The 15,993-nt window shown below is 44.8% G+C and overlaps 1 protein-coding gene across 1 annotated transcript in view; it reads left to right on the top strand.

The window, feature by feature from the left end:
* Window positions 1-15,993, top strand: part of LOC123768783 (extended synaptotagmin-3) — a 252,127-nt gene that overhangs the window by 141,202 nt on the left and 94,932 nt on the right. Inside the window, exon 6 of the mRNA XM_069316476.1 lies at window positions 7,669-7,782. Within this exon, the coding sequence (XP_069172577.1) occupies window positions 7,669-7,782 (114 nt within the window). The remainder of the gene's footprint in view (window positions 1-7,668; window positions 7,783-15,993) is intronic.

Below are 15,993 nucleotides of genomic sequence, written 5' to 3'. Positions count from 1 at the left end.
ATCATACTAAATCATTCACTTTGTTAGGGTTAGTGGTTTGGGTAAATAATTACCGAGGTGTTATTATCAGAACATTGTATAGGTTATGAAAATTGAGGACTTTAGCCAACAAATTGATACATAGGAGATACACATTGATACATAGGAGATACACATTGATACATAGGAGATACACATTGATACACAGGAGATACACACTGATGCATACAGAAGTAGTAGAGTTAAGAGTGTGCGGGGAAGGGGGGAAGGGTGGTGCTGAGGATACTAGGAGAGTGTGCTGACAAGGTTGTGGTAAAGCTTCCCTGATGTGAGGTAGTAAACGTTTAATGAGGAAGATGACCATCTGTGAGGTACTCGATTATTTGAGTGGTAGTATATTATCTTCAAGTTTGATTGTCATTTGTAAAGCAGAAGACCGGCTGTCAAGTAGTTGACCAGGAGTCAAGTAGTTGACCAGGAGTCAAGTAGTTGACCAGGAGTCAAGTAGTTGACCAGGAGTCAAGTAGTTGACCAGGAGTCAAGTAGTTGACCAGGAGTCAAGTATATGACCAATAGTCAAGTAGTTGACCAGGAGTCAAGTAGTTGACCAGGAGTCAAGTAGTTGACCAGGAATCAAGTATATGACCAGGAGTCAAGTAGTTGACCAGGAGTCAAGTAGTTGACCAGGAGTCAAGTAGATGACCAGGAGTCAAGTATATGACCAGGAGTCAAGTAGTTGACCAGGAGTCAAGTAGTTGACCAGGAGTCAAGTAGTTGACCAGGAGTCAAGTATATGACCAGGAGTCAAGTAGTTGACCAGGAGTCAAGTAGTTGACCAGGAATCAAGTATATGACCAGGAGTCAAGTAGTTGACCAGGAGTCAAGTAGTTGACCAGGAGTCAAGTAGTTGCCCAGGAGTCAAGTAGTTGACCAGGAGTCAAGTATATGACCAGGAGGCAAGTAGTTGACCAGGAGTCAAGTAGTTGACCAGGAGTCAAGTAGTTGACTAGGAGTCAAGTAGTTGACCAGGAGTCAAGTATATGACCAGGAGTCAAGTAGTTGACCAGGAGTCAAGTATATGACCAGGAGTCAAGTAGTTGACCAGGAGTCAAGTATATGACCAGGAGTCAAGTAGTTGACCAGGAGTCAAGTAGTTGACCAGGAGTCAAGTATATGACCAGGAGTCAAGTATATGACCAGGAGTCAAGTAGTTGACCAAGAGTCAAGTAGTTGACCAGGAGTCAAGTAGTTGACCAGGAGTCAAGTATATGACCAGGAGTCAAGTATATGACCAGGAGTCAAGTAGTTGACCAGGAGTCAAGTAGTTGACCAGGAGTCAAGTAGTTGACCAGGAGTCAAGTATATGACCAGGAGTCAAGTAGTTGACCAGGAGTCAAGTAGTTGACCAGGAGTCAAGTAGTTGACCAAGAATCAAGTATATGACCAGGAGTCAAGTAGTTGACCAGGAGTCAAGTAGTTGACCAGGAGTCAAGTATATGACCAGGAGTCAAGTAGTTGAAAAGGAGTCAAGTAGTTGACCAGGAGTCAAGTAGTTGACCAGGAGTCAAGTATATGACCAGGAGTCAAGTAGTTGACCAGGAGTCAAGTAGTTGACCAGGAGTCAAGTAGTTGACCAGGAGTCAAGTAGTTGACCAGGGGTCAAGTAGTTGACCAGGAGTCAAGTAGTTGACCAGGAGTCAAGTAGTTGACCAGGAGTCAAGTAGTTGACCAGGAGTCAAGTATATGACCAGGAGTCAAGTAGTTGACCAGGAGTCAAGTATATGACCAGGAGTCAAGTAGTTGACCAGGAGTCAAGTATATGACCAGGGGTCAAGTAGTTGACCAGGAGTCAAGTAGTTGAACAGGAGTCAAGTAGTTGACCAGGAGTCAAGTAGTTGACCAGGAGTCAAGTAGTTGACCAGGAGTCAAGTAGTTGACCAGGAGTCAAGTACATGACCAGGAGTCAAGTAGTTGACCAGGAGTCAAGTATATGACCAGGAGTCAAGTAGTTGACCAGGAATCAAGTATATGACCAGGAGTCAAGTAGTTGACCAGGAATCAAGTATATGACCAGGAGTCAAGTAGTTGACCAGGAGTCAAGTAGTTGACCAGGAATCAAGTATATGACCAGGAGTCAAGTAGTTGACCAGGAATCAAGTATATGACCAGGAGTCAAGTAGTTGACCAGGAGTCAAGTAGTTGACCAGGAGTCAAGTAGTTGCCCAGGAGTCAAGTAGTTGACCAGGAGTCAAGTATATGACCAGGAGTCAAGTAGTTGACCAGGAGTCAAGTAGTTGACCAGGAGTCAAGTAGTTGACCAGGAGTCAAATATATGACCAGGAGTCAAGTAGTTGACCAGGAGTCAAGTAGTTGACCAGGAGTCAAGTAGTTGACCAGGAATCAAGTATATGACCAGGAGTCAAGTAGTTGACCAGGAGTCAAGTAGTTGACCAGGAGTCAAGTAGTTGACCAGGAGTCAAGTAGTTGACCAGGAGTCAAGTATATGACCAGGAGTCAAGTAGTTGACCAGGAGTCAAGTAGTTGACCAGGAGTCAAGTAGTTGACCAGGAATCAAGTATATGACCAGGAGTCAAGTAGTTGACCAGGAGTCAAGTAGTTGACCAGGAGTCAAGTAGTTGCTCAGGAGTCAAGTAGTTGACCAGGAGTCAAGTATATGACCAGGAGTCAAGTAGTTGACCAGGAGTCAAGTATATGACCAGGAGTCAAGTAGTTGACCAGGAGTCAAGTAGTTGACCAGGAGTCAAGTATATGACCAGGAGTCAAGTAGTTGAAAAGGAGTCAAGTAGTTGACCAGGAGTCAAGTAGTTGACCAGGAGTCAAGTATATGACCAGGAGTCAAGTAGTTGACCAGGAGTCAAGTAGTTGACCAGGAGTCAAGTAGTTGACCAGGAGTCAAGTAGTTGACCAGGGGTCAAGTAGTTGACCAGGAGTCAAGTAGTTGACCAGGAGTCAAGTAGTTGACCAGGAGTCAAGTATATGACCAGGAGTCAAGTAGTTGACCAGGAGTCAAGTATATGACCAGGAGTCAAGTAGTTGACCAGGAGTCAAGTATATGACCAGGGGTCAAGTAGTTGACCAGGAGTCAAGTAGTTGAACAGGAGTCAAGTAGTTGACCAGGAGTCAAGTACATGACCAGGAGTCAAGTAGTTGACCAGGAGTCAAGTATATGACCAGGAGTCAAGTAGTTGACCAGGAATCAAGTATATGACCAGGAGTCAAGTAGTTGACCAGGAATCAAGTATATGACCAGGAGTCAAGTAGTTGACCAGGAGTCAAGTAGTTGACCAGGAATCAAGTATATGACCAGGAGTCAAGTAGTTGATTAGGAATCAAGTATATGACCAGGAGTCAAGTAGTTGACCAGGAGTCAAGTAGTTGACCAGGAGTCAAGTAGTTGACCAGGAGTCAAGTAGTTGCCCAGGAGTCAAGTATATGACCAGGAGTCAAGTATATGACCAGGAGTCAAGTAGTTGACCAGGAGTCAAGTAGTTGACCAGGAGTCAAGTAGTTGACCAGGAGTCAAGTATATGACCAGGAGTCAAGTAGTTGACCAGGAGTCAAGTAGTTGACCAGGAGTCAGTAGTTGACCAGGAATCAAGTATATGACCAGGAGTCAAGTAGTTGACCAGGAGTCGAGTAGTTGACCAGGAGTCAAGTAGTTGCCCAGGAGTCAAGTAGTTGACCAGGAATCAAGTATATGACCAGGAGTCAAGTAGTTGACCAGGAGTCAAGTAGTTGACCAGGAGTCAAGTAGTTGACCAGGAGTCAAGTAGTTGACCAGGAATCAAGTATATGACCAGGAGTCAAGTAGTTGACCAGGAATCAAGTATATGACCAGGAGTCAAGTAGTTGACCAGGAGTCAAGTAGTTGACCAGGAGTCAAGTAGTTGCCCAGGAGTCAAGTAGTTGACCAGGAGTCAAGTATATGACCAGGAGTCAAGTAGTTGACCAGGAGTCAAGTAGTTGACCAGGAGTCAAGTAGTTGACCAGGAGTCAAGTATATGACCAGGAGTCAAGTAGTTGACCAGGAGTCAAGTAGTTGACCAGGAGTCAAGTAGTTGACCAGGAATCAAGTATATGACCAGGAGTCAAGTAGTTGACCAGGAGTCAAGTAGTTGACCAGGAGTCAAGTAGTTGCCCAGGAGTCAAGTAGTTGACCAGGAATCAAGTATATGACCAGGAGTCAAGTAGTTGACCAGGAGTCAAGTAGTTGACCAGGAGTCAAGTAGTTGACCAGGAGTCAAGTAGTTGACCAGGAATCAAGTATATGACCAGGAGTCAAGTAGTTGACCAGGAATCAAGTATATGACCAGGAGTCAAGTAGTTGACCAGGAGTCAAGTAGTTGACCAGGAGTCAAGTAGTTGCCCAGGAGTCAAGTAGTTGACCAGGAGTCAAGTATATGACCAGGAGTCAAGTAGTTGACCAGGAGTCAAGTAGTTGACCAGGAGTCAAGTAGTTGACCAGGAGTCAAGTATATGACCAGGAGTCAAGTAGTTGACCAGGAGTCAAGTAGTTGACCAGGAGTCAAGTAGTTGACCAGGAATCAAGTATATGACCAGGAGTCAAGTAGTTGACCAGGAGTCAAGTAGTTGACCAGGAGTCAAGTAGTTGCCCAGGAGTCAAGTAGTTGATCAGGAGTCAAGTATATGACCAGGAGTCAAGTAGTTGACCAGGAGTCAAGTAGTTGACCAGGAGTCAAGTATATGACCAGGAGTCAAGTAGTTGACCAGGAGTCAAGTATATGACCAGGGGTCAAGTAGTTGACCAGGAGTCAAGTATATGACCAGGAGTCAAGTATATGACCAGGAGTCAAGTATATGACCAGGAGTCAAGTAGTTGACCAGGAGTCAAGTATATGACCAGGAGTCAAGTAGTTGACCAGGAGTCAAGTATATGACCAGGAGTCAAGTAGTTGACCAGGAGTCAAGTAGTTGACCAGGAGTCAAGTATATGACCAGGAGTCAAGTAGTTGACCAGGGGTCAAGTAGTTGACCAGGAGTCAAGTAGTTGACCAGGAGTCAAGTATATGACCAGGAGTCAAGTATATGACCAGGAGTCAAGTAGTTGACCAGGGGTCAAGTAGTTGACCAGGAGTCAAGTAGTTGACCAGGAGTCAAGTAGTTGACCAGGAGTCAAGTAGTTGACCAGGAGTCAAGTATATGACCAGGAGTCAAGTAGTTGACCAGGAGTCAAGTATATGACCAGGAGTCAAGTAGTTGACCAGGAGTCAAGTATATGACCAGGAGTCAAGTAGTTGACCAGGGGTCAAGTATATGACCAGGAGTCAAGTATATGACCAGGAGTCAAGTAGTTGACCAGGAGTCAAGTAGTTGACCAGGAGTCAAGTAGTTGACCAGGGGTCAAGTAGTTGACCAGGAGTCAAGTAGTTGACCAGGAGTCAAGTATATGACCAGGAGTCAAGTATATGACCAGGGGTCAAGTAGTTGACCAGGAGTCAAGTAGTTGAACAGGAGTCAAGTAGTTGACCAGGAGTCAAGTAGTTGACCAGGAGTCAAGTATATGACCAGGAGTCAAGTATATGACCAGGAGTCAAGTAGTTGACCAGGGGTCAAGTAGTTGACCAGGAGTCAAGTAGTTGACCAGGAGTCAAGTATATGACCAGGAGTCAAGTATATGACCAGGAGTCAAGTAGTTGACCAGGAGTCAAGTATATGACCAAGAGTCAAGTAGTTGAAAAGGAGTCAAGTAGTTGACCAGGAGTCAAGTAGTTGACCAGGAGTCAAGTATATGACCAGGAGTCAAGTAGTTGACCAGGAGTCAAGTAGTTGACCAGGAGTCAAGTATATGACCAGGAGTCAAGCAGTTGACCAGGGGTCAAGTAGTTGACCAGGAGTCAAGTAGTTGACCAGGAGTCAAGTATATGACCAGGAGTCAAGTAGTTGACCAGGAGTCAAGTAGTTGACCAGGGGTCAAGTAGTTGACCAGGAGTCAAGTAGTTGACCAGGAGTCAAGTAGTTGACCAGGAGTCAAGTATATGACCAGGAGTCAAGTAGTTGACCAGGAGTCAAGTATATGACCAGGAGTCAAGTAGTTGACCAGGAATCAAGTATATGACCAGGGGTCAAGTAGTTGACCAGGAGTCAAGTAGTTGAACAGGAGTCAAGTAGTTGACCAGGAGTCAAGTAGTTGACCAGGAGTCAAGTAGTTGACCAGGAGTCAAGTAGTTGACCAGGAGTCAAGTACATGACCAGGAGTCAAGTAGTTGACCAGGAGTCAAGTATATGACCAGGAGTCAAGTAGTTGACCAGGAGTCAAGTAGTTGACCAGGAATCAAGTATATGACCAGGAGTCAAGTAGTTGACCAGGAATCAAGTAGTTGACCAGGAGTCAAGTATATGACCAGGAGTCAAGTAGTTGACCAGGAGTCAAGTATATGACCAGGAGTCAAGTAGTTGACCAGGAGTCAAGTAGTTGACCAGGAGTCAAGTAGTTGACCAGGAGTCAAGTATATGACCAGGAGTCAAGTAGTTGACCAGGAGTCAAGTAGTTGACCAGGAGTCAAGTATATGACCAGGAGTCAAGTATATGACCAGGAGTCAAGTAGTTGACCAGGAGTCAAGTATATGACCAGGAGTCAAGTAGTTGAAAAGGAGTCAAGTAGTTGACCAGGAGTCAAGTAGTTGACCAGGAGTCAAGTATATGACCAGGGGTCAAGTAGTTGACCAGGAGTCAAGTAGTTGACCAGGAGTCAAGTATATGACCAGGTGTCAAGTAGTTGACCAGGAGTCAAGTATATTATCAGGAGTCAAGTAGTTGACCAGGGGTCAAGTAGTTGACCAGGAGTCAAGTATATGACCAGGAGTCAAGTAGTTGACCAGGAGTCAAGTAGTTGACCAGGAGTCAAGTATATGACCAGGAGTCAAGTAGTTGACCAGGAGTCAAGTAGTTGACCAGGAGTCAAGTATATGACCAGGAGTCAAGTAGTTGACCAGGGGTCAAGTAGTTGACCAGGAGTCAAGTAGTTGACCAGGAGTCAAGTATATGACCAGGAGTCAAGTAGTTGACCAGGTGTCAAGTAGTTGACCAGGATTCAAGTAGTTGACCAGGAGTCAAGTAGTTGACCAGGAGTCAAGTATATGACCAGGAGTCAAGTATATGACCAGGAGTCAAGTAGTTGACCAGGAGTCAAGTAGTTGACCAGGAGTCAAGTAGTTGACCAGGAGTCAAGTAGTTGACCAGGAGTCAAGTATATGACAAGGAGTCAAGTATATGACCAGGAGTCAAGTAGTTGACCAGGAGTCAAGTAGTTGACCAGGAGTCAAGTAGTTGACCAGGAGTCAAGTAGTTGACCAGGAGTCAAGTATTGGACTTTTGAGGGAAATAGTGTGAGGAAAGTGGATGACTTATGAGGGACTTGGCTGATTTTCTTTGTCATACAATGAAGATTAAACACATGGAGAATATTCATGTCAGCAGTTAGTGTTCTCTTCTTGTTACCATTTACATATAATATATGTTATTTGTTTTCTCTGTGGTCTCCCTGGTGGTCTGCCCTCTAACAGGTAAGTTCTTGCGGTGAAAATCGTTTTTCTTAAATTATATTCTTATTCCCAATTGAAGCACGTGAGACCTACGTCGCTTAAATGTTAGCATGTTACTTTCATTAATAAATGTTAGTGATTAAACTGTAACTCATATTTATACAGGGTGTGATCAGACTGAGAGTAACTGGAACTGACAATGATGGAGTGACTCAATGCTCATTTCGACAGGAACTTAAACAGTTTACTGCTTGCAAACCGTGGAATTCAGTTTTTGAGGTAAATTATTTTTTATGTCTACATAAATTAAAATTAAAATTAAAATGCCTTACTCACAAATGTTTTATACACTTATAGTTGGGTTAGTTAATACAAATTTCCAGTAAATTATTTACTTATAGGAAGATAGAATAATAATATAACATGTAATTCCCTTCACCTGGACTCTAGGAGACTCGAACCGTGGACCTCACGTGTGTGAGGCAGAAGCTTTATCGACCGAGCTATTGAGGAGTCTTAATAAGGAAAGTTTCCAGAAGCAGAATCCTGCTGCCAAACTGGAATTTTAAATTTTCCCCTGACTACTACTGCAGCTCAGAGGAATTAGTGATCCACGCTCACATCATAACGTGGGCGTGACTACGTCGTTTACATGACGCGCAAGTGACTCACTAATTCCTAATAACATTAAAGGATTATGGTCAGATTTGACCAAAATTGGATGACCATTACTCGTCAAATAGACGTCAAAGTGTTGAACAGCGCTCACCAGGGCCAATGTTTCTTTCTCTATCACTGAATAGTTTCGTTGACAATCACTTAATTTCTTGGAATAATAAGCCACAAGGTGTTCTACCCCTTTAGCATTCTTCTGTGATAACACTGACCTGATACTGTAATCTAAAGCATCAACGGTTAATATGAATCTGTCCTCGAAATTTGGGGACATGAGAATAGGAGATGATATCAGTACGGCTTTTTGGCTTCCAAAATCTATCAGACAGTACTTGGTCCACACAAACTTTGCTCCCTTCTTCAGGAGGGAGCGAAGCCTATTGCAATGCCTCTTTGTCACAGGCATTGCAATAGTTGAGAGTTTAGAAATGAACTTAGGGTAAAATCCAGCCATACCCCGGACCCGCAGAACCTTCTTATGTGTTGAAGGGGTCGGATTCTGAACGACGGCTTCTACGTTGCGGTTCTTAGGGCCGATCATTCTCCACTAACCACATGTTCTAAAAAGATAAGAGATTATAACAAATTCCGACTTATGCAGATTGACTATCAACCGAGCTTGTTGAATAGCCAAAAGAAATGCGTCCAGATGTCGTAAATGGTCTTCTCATTTTGAGTCGTAAATCAACACGTCATCTGTGTAGACCATTGCATTCTCTACGTCGTGTAATACAATAGCCATCAATCGCTGAAATATAGAGACGACATTTTTCATTTCAAATGGAATCACTTGACACTCAGAAAGACAATCAGGAGTTACAAAAGCAGAAATAGGTTTGGCACGCTCTGTCAGAGGTACCTGCCAATATCCCTTGAAGAGCTCGAACTTAATGAGGAAGGTGGATCTACCAATGGTATCAATACACACTTTTATCCTGGGAAGTGGATATGTATCAGCTACTAGTAATAGGCATCCATCAGTCTCGGGAGACTATGGAGTTTCTCTCTGGTTGACGGTCAGGAGTGGCCTCTCCAGGGCACAAAGCCAGGGTAGGTTGATATGGAGAAGAAGCTGTTACCCAAGTAGCAGGTTCCCCCTCTCCACGGCGCCGAAGGTCTCCAATGGAAAGGCAAACGCCAATACGATTTGTTCCATCGTCGTCACAGGAACTGTGAGCTCCGGAATTGACCTTGAAGTTGGTAAAAGAAGGCACAGGGACCCCAAACCCGGAGACCGCCGTGGTCGGGGCCGGAGAAGAACCATCACAGCAAGAGCAAGAACGACTCCAGTCTCCTGAAGCAGAGCCTGGGACAGCACGAGCCCCAGGGATTTTTTGTTTTTTTTATTATTATTTTTCTACCACAGACGTGGCCACACATTTCCAATGCTAACCAGCATATATACATTTTCTTCTGTCCTCCATGGACAGACAGGGTTAGAGATGTGTTAAACATATAGTTCAAGGGTTGGTGGACGTCCCGGTCCCGCACCTACGGGTTCCAGACAGAGATAATCACAGCCCTCCTTCAACCGAGGTCGGCTTCCGTCAAGACCAAGCAGAAGGAAGAGTGATATTTATTAAATGCAATTATTATATTTATTAAATGCAATTAACAATTATTATTATAATAAATGTTATAATAATATAATTGTTTATTAATTATCACTCTTCTTTGAGTGATACTATGACATTGTTAACCTGTCTGTAATCTATGCATAACCTTAGCTCATTACCAGGCTCGGGTACTAGAAGATCGGGGTGTGAGATTTTGATCTCAGACAGAAGGTCTGCACAGAAGCAATCATGTAAAGTATCAGATGTGAGATTATAACTTCCAAATGAAATATAGGCGAGAGCATCCGGTAGAGTCCAATTTCCTGGTACTCCTATCCACTAGGTTGTTAGCTCCTCAATTGCTTGTAGGAATCTTAAGAGTAACTATGAGGTTCTCACACCGAAATTATATATATTCAGTGACTGGCCTTTCACTAGGTTCGAATCCAGCAGCCGACACAAATTAAGTGCAAGATATCTGGAGCAGCTTATAGAGGACAATGATTAAAGACAGTACACTTGAAAGGTATTGGCTTAAAGTCACTTATTTGGCAACGACAACAGTTTATTAACAAAACATAATAATATTCAAGGCACAACAATTTAGCGATACGTTAATGTCCTGAGTGTCACTTCACAGCTAACAATGCCAATGCAGTTGGATGACATCCCACCGCTCTCGGCTGGTATAATGAGAGCACGTCTCACCTCTCTTCCACGGCCAAGGAAGGACAACATGAGCTAACTAAGCACCTGTATCCACTCGGAGTCAATTGCAATAAAAATACATGCAATACAAAACAATTGGAACAATCCAAACAAATAACAAAACAATCATACAAAAGAAAACTTATCACTGAGACAGTCTTCAGTATATAAAATTAATTACGTTTATACATGCTTCTATGGACGGCAAGCAATTAAAAACAATTAACCAATTAGGTTAAAGTTCTATTACATAGAGAAGAACAATTGGTTACATTCAATTAAATCGTAATAAACAATTACTTAATTAGATTAATTAATTACGTTAACTGCAGTCACCTAGATAGTTATCAGAGATAATTTACGTTAAGTACAATCTGTCACTCAGACAGTCAATCTATCAAAACAGTAATTCTTCACAGTAACTACTCTGTTACAAAGATAATTAAACAATCAGTGAGTAATTACATTAATTCCTGTCACACGGACAGTTAATCAATCAAGATGAATTACGTTAAATGACGCTATCACACAGATAACTTGCCTAACAAGATATAGTTAACACTTTAGTGATTACAGTTTCCAGGCCTTAGACCCGGACCAGCTTCCTCCGCTGTTCCTTTACGATCTGTCCCGTGGTGTCTCCCTCCAGGTTCTCCATCTGGTGTTTTCCCCCTTCCTCCAAATTCTGCCATGTCTCCTGTGTCTTCTTTTCCATGTCACCCCCATCCTTCTTCCCTCCCCTCCCCCCAGTCTCTTGGTCCTCCACTCCGCCTGTCTGTCCAGCCTGTTGTCCATCATCCTCCCAGTAATCTTCATGGTGTTCTCTCCTGTTCTTCTTCTCCTCTTTAGACAATTGAGTCTGTCTCCCAGGATGTTGTTGCTGGAACACCGTTCTCTTTGAGTCAAAAACGTAAGCCTGGCTCTTCTCCTTCCTCCTCCCAGGTGGGTAAGAAGGCATCGCTTTCATCCTTGCCCCCCCCCCCCACCTCTGACTCTCTCGCTCCGTCCCCTACCATTTCAGTGGTCGGCCCCCTGTCCCAGCTATGGAGGTTTCTTTAGCTCGTGATTCCCTCTCGGTTGCTGCTCCTGCTTAAGTGCGCTCCTAGGTTTATGCACCCCCCTCCTTCCGTCCTTGACTGCCCCTCTTGGTTGTCTTCCCCTCCTCCGGAACCTGTCCGTCTGCCTCTGGTCTGACCTCCTGCTCCCTGTACTCCATCCCTATTAGGTTTACCCATGCCCCCTAACCCTGATTTCACTGACCCCTGATCCTGAGCTTATTTAATATGTTGTGTTCTTCTTTTCCTTTGTTTCTTCATTGTTCTCTATTGCTGTCTTCTCTCTTTTTGACAATGTCTATTCTTCAATGGAATATTCGTGGATTTCATGCCAACTTCTGATTACACAGTTTTCACCACCTTGTGTATGTCTCCAGGAGCCGATACTTAGTGCTCGTCCTGGTCCTCTTCGTGGTTATTCCTTTCTCTCTCTCTCTCTCTCTCTCTCTCTCTCTCTCTCTCTCTCTCTCTCTCTCTCTCTCTCTCTCTCTCTCTCTCTCTCTCTCTCTCTCTCTCTCTCTCTCTCTCTCTCTCTCTCTCTCTCTCTCTCTCTCTCTCTCTCTCTCTCTCTCTCTCTCTCTCTCTCTCTCTCTCTCTCTCTCTCTTTTTTTTTTTTTTTTTTTAAACTAAGACTAGGATTCATAAGGGATGCCTAATAACATACCTACTGAAACTGCAAGCAAGAGCTGTTATCCTACCTCAGCTCATCTGAAGCCTACACCTAGAAACTCATTTATTACATAAGAGTATACTTTGAAACTAACACATTGGGAACTATCATATATTTATCTTATGTAAGCTAAGTTGAAACCTACTCCTAGATGCCCATTTATATCATGAGCCTGGTATTATTTGCTTTAGAAGGAATAGCCTTTATTCATTAAAAAACATTAAGTAACAATCATATAAGGAACAGGATGAGCTTGTAGCCAGCTGTGTGCCAGAGTCTTCATGTGAACAGTTGACCTGATCTCCCGTGTATCAAGCTGTTGAGCGAACAAGTTCCAGATGCGAGTAAGTCTCGGAAGGAATGAACGCTGATGGAGTGATGTTCTTGAGAATGGCACTTCCAGCATGAGAGTGTTGAAGGTTGAGAGCCTAGTGTTACGAGTGGGAACTACTGGTACTCCACGGAGTTGGGCCAAGTGCGGAACTTTGAGGATGTTGGCCTTGTACATAACAGTAAGACCAACAACGTCCCGACGGTGTTGCAGGCTCTGATGTTCAGACCGTTCCCACCAGACTTGGTCAAGACTAGAGATAAGCCTTCTAGCCCGTCTCTCCACTTTGTCCAACAGTCTGACGAAAGATGGGGGGCAGGCAATCCAGGAAAGGGGTGCATACTCAAGATGGGAGCGAACTTGAGCTTCATATAAGGTTTTGCATCCCTTGCTGTCAAGAAGATATGTGATGCGCCGTAGTGCTGTAAGTTTCCTGGCTGCCTTTTTAGCTAGGTTTAGCACATGGCTCTTCATTGTCATTGAAGAGTCGAACTTCATTCCCAAGATGTCAAATTCTTCTGTGAACTCTAGGGATTTGCCACCCATTTGCAGTTCTGTCCGATTCGCCATGTGCAGTCTAGTTATCATCATCGCTTGAGTCTTCTCAGCCGCAAATGTGACCTGCCATCTCCTACCCCAGGTAGAAATTGCTGAAAGTTTGTGATTAATGATTCTTGCAGCAGTTAGCATTTCCTCCTTTCTGTATGTAAAGGTTAGAGTACAGTCATCAGCATAGGCTTGAGCTTCAGGAATGAGATGAAGAAGATCGTTGAAATAAACATTCCACAGCAGAGGGCCAAGCACACTACCCTGTGGAACGCTGGCACCAATTGAGTGGCTATCGGATTCTGCTCCATTGAGGACCACCCTTAGAGTCCGTTCTTGAAGGTAGTCTTTTAATAACACTAAGATGGAGCCTGCAATGCCTAAAGCTTGAAGCTTCACTGCTAGTCCAGAGTGCCAGACCCGATCAAAGGCTCCTGCTATATCTAGAGCTACAACACAGCTGATCATGGACTCATCCAGTGACTGATGCCACTTAGAGGAGAGATTTAGCAAAAGATCAGCAGCAGATCGGCCTTTTCTAAAACCATACTGTCGATCACAAATTAGCCGATGACGGTCGAAAAATGATGTCATTTGCTGAGCAATTAATGATTCTAGGATCTTGCCAGTAATGGAAAGCAGTGACACAGGTCTGTAGTTACCAACTACTGAGCTGCTCTTCTTTTTGTGCACTGGAACAACGTCTGCCTTCTTCCATAAGGAGGGCCAAATTCCTTGAACTAGGCACAGTTGGAAGAGGCGCGTGAGAGGTGGAGCCAACAGGTCAGCGCAGCAGCGTAGTAGTCTTGGACTGACCTTATCTGGCCCCACAGCTTTGCTTGTGTTTTCTCTCTCTCTCTCTCTCTCTCTCTCTCTCTCTCTCTCTCTCTCTCTCTCTCTCTCTCTCTCTCTCTCTCTCTCTCTCTCTCTCTCTCTCTCTCTCTCTCTCTCTCTCTCTCTCTCTCTCTCTCTCTCTCTCGCTCTCTCTCTCTCTCTCTCTCTCTCTCTCTCTCTCTCTCTCTCTCTCTCTCTCTCTCTCTCTCTCTCTCTCTCTCTCTCTCTCTCTCTCTCTCTCTCTCTCTCTCTCTCTCTCTCTCTCTCTCTCTCTCTCTCTCTCTCTCTCTCTCTCTCTCTCTCTCTCTCTCTCTCTCTCTCTCTCTCTCTCTCTCTCTCTCTCTCTCTCTCTCTCTCTCTCTCTCTCTCTCTCTCTCTCGCTCTCTCTCTCTCTCTCTCTCTCTCTCCCTCTCTCTCTCTCTCTCTCTCTCTCTCTCTCTCTCTCTCTCTCTCTCTCTCTCTCTCTCTCTCTCTCTCTCTCACTCACTCACTCACTCACTCACTCACTCACTCACTCACTCACTCACTCACTCACTCACTCACTCTCCCTCACTCTCTCTCTCTCTCTCACTCACTCACTCACTCACTCACTCTCTCTCTCTCTCTCTCTCTCTCTCTCTCTCTCTCTCTCTCTCTCTCTCTCTCTCTCTCTCTCTCTCTCTCTCTCTCTCTCTCTCTCTCTCTCTCTCTCTCTCTCTCTCTCTCTCTCTCTCTCACTCACTCACTCACTCTCCCTCTCTCTCTCTCTCTCTCTCTCTCTCTCTCTCTCTCTCTCTCTCTCTCTCTCTCTCTCTCTCTCTCTCTCTCTCTCTCTCTCTCTCTCTCTCACTCACTCACTCACTCTCCCCCTCTCTCTCTCTCTCTCTCTCTCTCTCTCTCTCTCTCTCTCTCTCTCTCTCTCTCTCTCTCTCTCTCTCTCTCTCTCTCTCTCTCTCTCTCTCTCTCTCTCTCTCTCTCTCTCTCTCTCTCTCTCTCTCTCTCTCTCTCTCTCTCTCTCTCTCTCTCGCTCTCTCTCTCTCTCTCTCTCTCTCTCTCTCTCTCTCTCTCTCTCTCTCTCTCTCTCTCTCTCTCTCTCTCTCTCTCTCTCTCTCTCTCTCTCTCTCTCGCTCTCTCTCTCTCTCTCTCTCTCTCTCTCTCTCTCTCTCTCTCTCTCTCTCTCTCTCTCTCTCTCTCTCTCTCTCTCTCTCTCTCTCTCTCTCTCTCTCTCTCTCTCTCTCTCTCTCTCACTCACTCACTCACTCACTCACTCACTCACTCACTCACTCACTCACTCACTCACTCACTCACTCACTCTCCCTCACTCTCTCTCTCTCTCTCTCACTCACTCACTCACTCTCCCCCCCTCTCTCTCTCTCTCTCTCTCTCTCTCTCTCTCTCTCTCTCTCTCTCTCTCTCTCTCTCTCTCTCTCTCTCTCTCTCTCTCTCTCTCTCTCTCTCTCTCTCTCTCCCCCTCCCCTCCCCCTTTCCCTTCCCTAGCTTTTGCTAGGGCACATAACTCTGCAGCTCACTTGATTCGTACTGACATTCCCTTCGTCTCCTTACTTTTTCAATCGCCTATTTAATGTTCTGAACCTCGTGTCTAAATGAGTAAATGGTATATGGTCTGTTCCATTTATCTCCGCTCAAATTTCCCGCTTTCTCTTCCTGATCTTAAGCACCTTCTGGACTCCTTGCCGAAGCCTGTGCTCCTGTTGGGTGATTTCAACTGTCGATATACCCTTTAAGATGATGTTCCGACAAATACCTGAGACAAACAAACAAACTGGGGTGATGTTCTGACAAACACCTCCTTCTCGAACCGTTCGTCCTCTCTTCTTCCCTGTCTCTTCTGAATTCTGGAGAACCCACTCATGTGGACTCTCGATCTCGCACCCTTTCCTGTCATGATCTTTCTGCTCGTCGTCTCTTTACTTTGATTTCTCGTGGCGGGTTCTTGATGACCTCCATAACAGTAACCATTTCCCCATCCTTGTTACATTTTTCGCTTTCACCCTCCCCTCTCCTTCCCTACGTGGCAGTTTGCCAAGGCTGACTTGAACATAATCACCCTCCGTGCTACTCTTTCCGACCTCTCCATTCTGCCTCTCCCTCGCTCTCGCCTTCTTTTTCATGACA

Source organism: Procambarus clarkii, chromosome 83 (genome assembly GCF_040958095.1).
Source record: "Procambarus clarkii isolate CNS0578487 chromosome 83, FALCON_Pclarkii_2.0, whole genome shotgun sequence".
Lineage (NCBI taxonomy): Eukaryota > Metazoa > Arthropoda > Malacostraca > Decapoda > Cambaridae > Procambarus > Procambarus clarkii.
The sequence above is the reverse complement of the archived record's forward strand: the minus strand, read 5'-3'. Positions and strand labels throughout refer to the sequence as shown.